Source organism: Macadamia integrifolia, chromosome 10, assembly GCF_013358625.1.
Source record: "Macadamia integrifolia cultivar HAES 741 chromosome 10, SCU_Mint_v3, whole genome shotgun sequence".
Lineage (NCBI taxonomy): Eukaryota > Viridiplantae > Streptophyta > Magnoliopsida > Proteales > Proteaceae > Macadamia > Macadamia integrifolia.
Window position 1 is genome coordinate 28706280 of NC_056566.1, and position 9726 is coordinate 28716005.

Genomic DNA, 9726 nt, shown 5'->3' on the forward strand with positions numbered 1-9726 from the left:
TTAAATCCCCTTTAAAATTAAATAGGTCTATAGCCCGGTTAAAGCCCGATTAAGACCCGTTTATGACAGCCCGATTAAAGCTCGAAACCGATTGGTCCAATTATTAACCATACCATGCCTGTGCTAGCTAAACCCGTTTAGCTAAATGGGCGTTCACTGTGTAACCTTAGAAAATTGGTCTAGCCCGATTACCCGACCGATTGACACCCTTAATCCTCATCCAAGAGAAGATTCAGTTTTTGAATTTTAAAATTCCCCTTAGGAATTGTGAAATTTCCTTTTGCTTTAAAAAAAAAAAAAAAAAAAATCTTACGAAAACACAAGAAAACATGAGAAAATATAAAAAACTTTTCTTTTCTTCCCTTATAATAGAAATCAAATATACATACTTTTTCTATTTTTTCATCATTTCATTTGTTTTCTTCTTTTTTCTTTTCCTTTCTTTTTTTAAATTCTTTTTTCTTTTCTTCTCTTCTCTTCTCTTGACCAAACATGGCCTAAGACTACAATTTCCAACTATCGACAATGGAACAACCTGCAATAAGCCACTAAGCAAAATCCAAAATCCAAAATCCAAAAGCCCTCCCTTTAGTTCATGATATTGGTGTTGGTATCAGCCGTATTAGATGGTTTTGCCCTCAAAGATATCGATATCAATTTTTTTTCAGCATTTGACCTTTTGATTCTACGAGACACCATTGATCCGTATCAGTTAGATATCGGGCATAAGCCGATCCGATACAGATTTCTAAAACCTTGTTTGGATCATGTGGAAATACTCTCGACTCACTAAAAGGCGTTCTGCTTTCCAACTCTCTACCGCTTGTGGGTCCCTCATTGTTCTCATGAGGAACGACCAAATTACTCAGACAAATTCATGAACAAGTTTCGTGACAGATAACCCGAAGGTATGAACTTAACCATTAGGTTAAAATGGTCTTTTTGTCATTCAATTTTCCACGATGGCATGATCCAAGTTGGTACTTGGGAGCGTTTCCTCCAATCTCTGTGTCTTGAGTCTCCACTCTGGAAATCAGTTTTAAAATCTGAGAACCAGTTAACCCAATGAAGAAAGGCTCCAAATCAAATTATCTGAACTCCGGGTGCTCAAATTCGTCTTGAGAGCAAGCAAACTCTCGCAACCGACTACTCTAAAGAGAGAGAGAGAGAAAGAAAGTTGAATTGTGTACTAGATATGGCGGTGGTAGAGTCGGATTCCGGAGCTTTCATGGAGAAATTTGCACTCCATCCTCCAACTTCTTCTCCTCAACATCTCCCACTGAACGGCCTCACTTTCGCCATTAAAGACATGTCAACTCTTCTCTCCCTGCTTTTACTTCTTTTTGACTACTTTCTTTTTTGTTCTTCATTTTAAGGTAGTTTTTTCTGTTACTTGTCTTCCTATTTGTCTGTTCATTTGCAATTTGTGAAGAACTGCTTCTGAAATTTTGGGTTTGTGGAAACAGATTTGATGTCAAAGGATACGTGACTGGATTTGGTAATCCAGATTGGGCCAAGACCCACTTGGCTGCCGTATCAACGGCTTCTGCTGTTTTAGCTCTTTTGAATGCTGGTGTCACATCTGTTGGTAAAACTGTCATGGATGAAATGGCCTACAGGTTCATTTTAGACTCTTAGGAAAAAGAGAAATTGATGTTCCATTTTATATTTTGACTCTTCCTTTGATGAATTCTTGGTTCATGGTGTCATGGATATGGTACCCACTTGAGAAATTCTTCAGCTATCCCCAGTGCATGTGCATGAAATAATTAATATGGGAATGGCTTTGAGGTATCCATGTTATTTTGGATTCATAATTATGCTGTACAATCTGGAATATAGACTACAAGTACTTGACTTGTCATTTATTTCATGCATTATCTGCATGTTCTACTGGCTAATTCGATGGACATTACCAAATTCATGCTGAATCTAATAGCAGTCATATTGAATGAACCCTAGCCCACAAACTTTGCTAATTTTGTGTTTAACAAGATGATTTAGTTGCTTGGTTCTTCACTGTAATTAAAATTGTCTGCGATTCGTTGCAATGATTTTCAGCTACCATATGTTTAGAAACACATTTACTTGATGTCATGTTGGAGATACCTTCCCCCAATTTTTGAGAGAGAGTGAATGTCTCATGTGACAATCTACTCAATGATGTTGATTCTCAAAAATTTTCTACTTCATTTAAAGCTTTTGGTTTGTATGTCAAACTTTTTCTAGCTTTTTATGATGTTCCTAAGTATTTGATGGCAGTCTAGAGGGAGAAAACATACACTATGGAACACCAATTAATCCATGTGCCCCAGATCAGATATCTGGAGGATCTTCAAGTGGATCTGCCGTAGCAGTGGCAGCAAAGCTTGTAGATTTCTCCTTAGGTGCGAGAATTTCACTCCGTCTGAGATATTAATGCCTTTTATTTTATTTTTTTTCTGAAATTGAAATCATTAGGGGTAGGGGATGGACTCATGCTAACATTTCTGTTGGCTGTTGGTATTGTCCTTGCAGGCACTGACACTGGAGGAAGTGTAAGAGTCCCCTCTGCATTCTGTGGAATTTATGTGTTTCGGCCTTACATGCAATAATTCCTACTATTGGTGTCATTCCTATGGCACAGAGCTTAGATACAGTTGGTAAGTTGGTAGCATGGATCTTCAATCTTTTTTATTTTGAAGAAATTACTTCGCACTCTATCTAACTTTGAAGCCATGAGGCATGGGTTTCCCCACCTATTCTGATCTTAAATTCTTGCTGTTTCACCATTCCATGACAAATTTCCAGGATCAATTCTAAAAGTTTTGATTGATCTGAGATTGCTATGCGTTCTCTACATTTATATGTCATGGAAATGTACTTCTAATTATATTCATTTCAAAAAGTTCCATAGCACCAGAAGAAAAAGTTATAGAATTCAAATTTCAAAGTTTGGAAGTACAATGTGAAACTGAGCCACCTATTAGTTGCAAACTTGAGCTGTTATCTGGTTGTGCGTTGCCCTCCCATCATAATCCATCAGTATGATATTGGCAGCATTTTTTTTGTCTAATTAGTAGAGGTAGAAAAAAACTAAACAGCATCATTTCATTAGTCAAGTTTTAAGCAGTTTTAGAACTGAGATGGAATGGGTGTAACCAGTGAGTGGTGTCATTCATTCCAACTTCTGGGGTGGCAATTCATGAGAAATTAAGTTTTTTGTCCTGTCTGTAGAGTGAATGCTTGGGATACAAAAGAAAAACCAATTCGACGTCCATGAAGAATCAGTGATTTGCTTCGTTCTTCTATCCTGTGTCTTGATTTTGTTTTGAACTTAAGATCCTTTGGGTGGCTGCACAAGACATAATGGATGAGTTGGATTCCCCAGCAAATACCAGTGAAGTGATCCCTGTGAATCAGTCTGAGACCACTAGTGAACCTCTGGATGCACAATGGTGGTCTATGATCAGCTAGTGCTTAGGGAGCAATCAAACTACTGTACTATCATGTGGCGCTAGCAGCAAGAAAAGCCTTACCCAGGCTGGTCTTAGATCAGTGGCTTGCGCACGATACTCAACCAAGAAATCCAGAGCGCGCTGGCCTGTCCGAACAGTCTCAAGCTTGAATAAAAAATACCATCCAGTGATAGAGCAGCCTTTTGAGGCAAGGTCAGAACAAGGAACTTTGAGGCAGTGCTTGAGTCCTATACTCTTTTCTTTCCTCTAGAAATTGGTCGCTCTGCTCCCTTGCTGCTTTCCAATAATGCATATTGTCTGCTTATGGACTCATGGTTAATAACCTGAATAATCCCTTATATTTAAACAAGAGCATGGATTTACTGGACTGCCAATTTAGAGAAGCTTTTCTATACAGACCTGATATTGGCCACGTAGCAGTTGTTTTGGGCTCAAAATTTATATATGTGTTGTCCAGTTCATCATCAATCAGTTTAGCAAATTTCAGGGAAATTTTATTTTCCCATGTGGAGATATGAAGCTTAAAAAATTGATTGAAAATTCAATTTTGTGCTACTTGAGTCAACCTCTGAGAATACAAGTGTAAATGTCCTATCGTGATAGGTCATGTAGCACAGATGGGGCCCCGAAACTTGACATATGGCCAATTCAAGGTTGGGATTTCCCATCCAATGGTTGGTTTGACCAAAGGAGCCCTCCCTACATGTGGTTCAAAAAGGAGTGGAGCATCTAGAGGATCCCTCTATATGGTGCTGTGTAATGAAATTCCCTTTAAACAAGGAAGATATTTGACACTTTTTTTTCTTTAAATCATACCATACTTTCAGTTTAATGTTAAAACTTGGACTGAAGTCTGCTTTTAGCACAGAGAGTGTGTTGTAGTTTACCAGTTTACTATTTTTCTTGGGACCTTTTTCCTGCAACTGTAATTGTTGACACATTCATCATCTAGGATGATTTGCAAGAGTTAATATTGATTTCCCTAGAATGAAATTATTATTTCGAAGTGTAGGTATGAGTTCAGAATTAACCATGAAGAATGGATTAGTTCAGTTAAACCTGACTTAGGTCCAGTCATATCAGAACGGGTACAGGAAGCTCTAGTGGTAACAATTGAAAACATTGACATCTGCCATACGGTTAGGAATGAACTCCGTGCTGCTCTTACTGAACTGCTTGAGGTACTCTCTCTCTCACCATGGGGCTCCATGCATGCCCCACTCACTCACTGCCTGTTGAATCGCAAACTCCTTGAGGATTTTTCTACTACTAATTAACTCATCACTTTTTTTTTTTCAATGAAAAGAATTTCTTGGGTCTGTATGTAATATTCACTAAATAGGTTATGTTTGTCTACTCTATTTTCAGTTTGCAAGTTAGAAATTGTTTTTCAGTGTAATTGTCCCACTAAAAAAGTGGACACAATCTTTATAAACTTAGCTGGATGGGTGGCTCAATCTGAGCCACATGGAGTGATGATGTGTCCAATCAAGACCTTTGGATGGATAGGGCTCCCTTATTTGTTGACCTATTGACAAACCGTGGTCCTACATCAATCATGAGGCTCACATAATTGTGAATTGTAGACTGAAATACCCAAGGAAGAGGACTTTAATTTGCCATATAGCACAATCATTTGGACTGAATTTGAAAAATGAGTATCGAAGGTGGGAGCTACCTGCCTGTGTTTCTGGGTGCTACCTAAGCTACTATGTGGTAGATGTGGTGCACGTCCTGCTAATGCCTTCCCTGAATTTAATACGGTTAAAAATAGGGAGAAGATTTTCCGGTCTAGCAGTCCACATAACCAAGCTCTGGTTGGGTGTCTAATGTAGCATATTGGATTGAGCTGAAATTTTGTGGACGAGTAGACCCCAAGATCCCCTGCTCGCATGTCATATTTCAGCCGAAATTGAGTTTTCCATGTGACAAAATAAAACATTGAAAAATTAGAAGTAATCTGATAGTGGTTGGACAGTTGGAGTACCAGTAGGTGTTCATGGATATACGATAGACTCTTACCTGGTCTACCGACCTGGAAAAATTTTCCTTAAAGGGAGAAAAATATATTAAACATATTTATATTTTGGTGGCCAGGGAGTAGGCAGTGACTTATGGTTAGTGACTAACCATAGAAAAAAAAAAACTTGTGGTTAGTGTTAAGTTCGTAAGTTGGTGTGTGGAGATGGAATTTAATCTGACATTCTATAAATGATACTGTGATTTGTAATCTGGAATCTTCATTAATTCTTCTGGAAAATTGATATTTTGAGTAATTTAAATCTCAGAATCAGGATTAAATAACTAAATTCTTAATAGATTTCTTTGGAATTCAAACTGACCAAGTATATTCATTTAGGCATTTAATAACAGAAATTACTGAACTTCTTTTGAACTAGTGTTTTGATCGAAAAAAATCTAAACCTAGGATTTCTGACTACCGAATTTCCCCCTTTTTGGGTAACAACAAAGATTACAGCAAAATAAACAATGACAGACTGCCAAACACCTCCTAAGAGGAGAGTCAGAAACAATAAATCTAACGAAAGGCAATTGAGGGAAAATTTCTCAAACAGTGAAAAAGTTATTTGAGGCTGCAGTTTTCTACAGGTGACCACTCAACAAGCTCTCCCCCCTTTGATGTAGATAAGTCACTTGGGCTTATTTTATTGCAAATAAGTCTTAGGTTGTGTTATGTATGTGTTGGGCCTTTGATCCCATAGGTTTTCTTTGAAATTGACCACTTTAATAGGCTTCAAATATGAGTAGAAGGTAGGAAAACGAGATTTTATTCATTAGTTTAATTAGTTTCTATTTAATTCAATAAATTCCCATTAGACTATTAGTTGGTTGTAAAGTCATATATGGACTATTAGTTAGTTAGTTCTACTCCATGTTGGAGTCATAAAGTCAAGTCCTAGTCCTATTTTGAATTCTTAGTTGTAGTAGGAGTGTCTAGTCCTATTGGGAAGCTAGCTCCTAAGTAGTTTGATTGTTATTCTGCCCTCTATAAATAGAGGAGCCTATGTACTCATAATTGGAGATTGGAATGAATGAATTATTGAGTGATTACTCTTTAGCTAAAAAAACTGTGATTGAGAGGTGAGATGCCTAAACCTTTGAGGGGTGTGATACCTAAAACCTGAGGGGTGAGATACCTATTCCTTTATTCTCTTTCACCCTTCTCAACCCTCCATCGATTCTTCTTTTTCTATTTTTATTTTCTGTTTATTGTTATTCGAAGTTCAGACCTGTTAAAGCATACAAAATCAGAATCAGTCAGCCAAAGAGTTCTTGTTCTTGAAGCCAATCGACCCTCATTGCTACCCAAGTTTGAGATCTGATCTACAGATCCTTTGGAGGACTGGTTCTATACTCTAAGATCAATCGATCCTCTCTTGAAGGTTATCTGAAGAAGACAAGTTGATGTTTCTGCAGAATTCTTCACATTCTCTCTCTTAGGTCTGAAAATCAAGAAAGTGCGTAACTCCATAACCAGCAGTCAGAAGCCCTTCATATTTGGGGGTTTTTGTGCCCTCCGTAGGGACTATCTACACCCAAAAGTACAGCTCAATCGGACTCCCACAGACCTGGCCGCACCTTTCTCTCTCCAGCTCTATAGAAGGTCTTTCTCTCTCCTATCGGGTTGGGTTTTGGGCTGGTTTTGCTCCTATATAGGTATTGTATCCTTGGGGGTTTATTTGATGGTATTATTTCTTTGTTTCTTGCTCCTATTTGTATTGTTTAGGGTATAAACTGCGGAGTTAGTTACTTGTAATCTACTCCTGCATTAAGTGGTATCAGAGCTAGGATTGAAGAAAGCTCCAAACAATCTATCAGAGCCTAACTGAAGATGGTTCCATCAGTTCGTTACTTCATTGGACAAAGGGATACATTCTACATCCTTGATTGGTTAGATTCTCTGGAGGAATATTTTGACTACTATAACTTGACAGAGACACAAAAGCTTCAAGTTGTTTGTTTTCGGTTGATTGGTCATGCTAGATATTGGTGGAGAGTCCATGAAAAGCGACTCCGAGTTCGAGGACATGAGCCTAGGACTTGCGAAGAGATGAAGTACGAGTTAGTGACACAATACCTCCCTGTGTATTTCCAAAGAAGGCTCTTCCTTCCACAGGATTCCCATCAGAATACATCCACTGCTGCCCAATCTAATGATCAACCACATTATTTTCATGGGGAATTCCTTGAATGGATGCATGAATTGGATATGTATTTTGACAACTACAACTTAACAGAGACACAAAAACGCCAATATGCATATTCCCAGATGAGTGATTGTGTTCGAATGCAATGGAAAGTCCGTGAAAGGCAACTTCAAGCTCAAGAATGTAAACCTAGAACGTGGGACGAGATGCAGTATGAGTTGGCAAGCATGTACTTATCTGAGCATGAACGAAACATGTATTTGCTTCCACCAGATGTCCAAAAGCCACCCACACTTGACAATAATATGAAGGAATCATCGGCCTCTATTGTGAATGAGCAACAAGAGAAGACACCTCTGACCAATGAACTAGAGTCAAAAGTTGAGGTTAGTGTTAAAATTTTTTCAACCATTCCTATTGTTGAGGAAGAACTAGTCATTGATGTTCCCATCAACGAGACTCATATGGGAGAAGTAGAAAGCAACAAGATTGCCACAATGAACAATGAGGTTGAGACTAGGGAACTTGACAATACAACAACTGTGATGATTGTGAACAGCCAAGAGGAAGATCCTAAGGAGTTCAAGAATGAAGTTGTGTTTGAACCATCAAGGGAACCGATTAGGAACCACCAGGTAGATGAACCAAAAGAGCTTTATGTTGCATTGAAGTTAGAAGAGATCAAAGGTGCATATGTAGATGACCCTATGAATACATCCGAAGATGTTGAAGTTGAGCATGTGGAGTTTGTCATCCTATTAAAGTATCTTGAAGATCGAGCTCCTCGCATTCTAGACTACTCCTTTATCATCAAAGAGCTACTTGAATTCTTCTACGGCTTGAAGAGGGACGTGCACCATGATATAATCACCCTCACACTCTATAAAATTCTAGGACAGATTTTTTCTAAGAGAGGGCGAGTTGATGTTGATAAGTCACTTGGGCTTATTTTATTGCAAATAAGTCTTAGGTTGTGTTATGTATGTGTTGGGCCTTTGATCCCATAGGTTTTCTTTGAAATGGGCCACTTTAATAGCCCTTAAATATGGGTAGAAGGTAGGAAAACGGGATTTTATTCATTAGTTTAATTAGTTTCTATTTAATTCAATAAAGGCCCATTAGACCATTAGTTGGTTGTTAAGTCCTATATGGACTATTAGTTAGCTAGTTCTACTCCATGTTGGAGTCATAAAGTCAAGTTCTAGTCCTATTTTGAATTCCTAGTTGTAGTAGGAGTGTCTAGTCCTATTGGGAAACTAGCTCCTAAGTAGTTTGATTGTTATTCTGCCTTCTATAAATAGAGGAGCCTATGTACTCATAATTGGAGATTGGAATGAATGAATTATTGAGTGATTACTCTTTAGCTAAAAAAACTGTGATTGAGAGGTGAGATGCTTAAACCTTTGAGGGGTGTGATACCTAAAACCTGAGGGGTGAGATACCTATTCCTTTATTCTCTTTCACCCTTCTCAACCCTCCATCGATTCTTCTTTTTCTATTTTTATTTTCTGTTTATTGTTATTTGAAGTTCAGACCTGTTAAAGCATACAAAATCAGAATCAGCCAGCCAAAGAGTTCTTGTTCTTGAAGCCAATCGACCCTCATTGCTACCCAAGTTTGAGATCTGATCTACAGATCCTTTGGAGGACTGGTTCTATACTCTAAGATCAATCGATTCTCTCTTGAAGGTTATCAGAAGACAAGTTGATGTTTCTGCAGAATTCTTCACATTCTCTCTCTTAGGTCTGAAAATCAAGAAAGTGCGTAACTCCATAACCAGCCGTCAGAAGCCCTTCATATTTGGGGGTTTTTGTGCCCTCCCTAGGGACTATCTACACCCAAAAGTATAGCTCAATCGGACTCCCACAGACCTGGCCGCACCTTTCTCTCTCCAGCTCTATAGAAGGTCTTTCTCTCTCTTATCGGGTTGTGTTTTGGGCTGGTTTTGCTCCTATATGGGTATTGTATCCTTGGGGGTTTATTTGATGGTATTATTTCTTTGTTTCTTGCTCCTATTTATATTGTTTGGGGTTATAAACTGCGGAGTTAGTTACTTGTAATCTACTCCTGCATTACCCTCCCTCCCCCACGCCCAAAAA

At 38.4% G+C, this 9726-nt stretch overlaps 1 protein-coding gene across 1 annotated transcript in view; it reads left to right on the top strand.

Annotated features, from left to right (window-relative positions):
• Positions 1 to 928: 928 nt before the first annotated feature.
• The window catches only part of LOC122092075 (amidase 1-like), a 13936-nt gene continuing 5138 nt past the window's right edge, over positions 929 to 9726 (top strand). The window contains 6 exon segments of the mRNA XM_042662386.1: positions 929 to 1311; positions 1467 to 1619; positions 2263 to 2387; positions 2518 to 2586; positions 2589 to 2642; positions 4542 to 4639. Coding sequence (XP_042518320.1) covers positions 1196 to 1311; positions 1467 to 1619; positions 2263 to 2387; positions 2518 to 2586; positions 2589 to 2642; positions 4542 to 4639 — 615 coding nt within the window. The 5' untranslated portion in view covers positions 929 to 1195.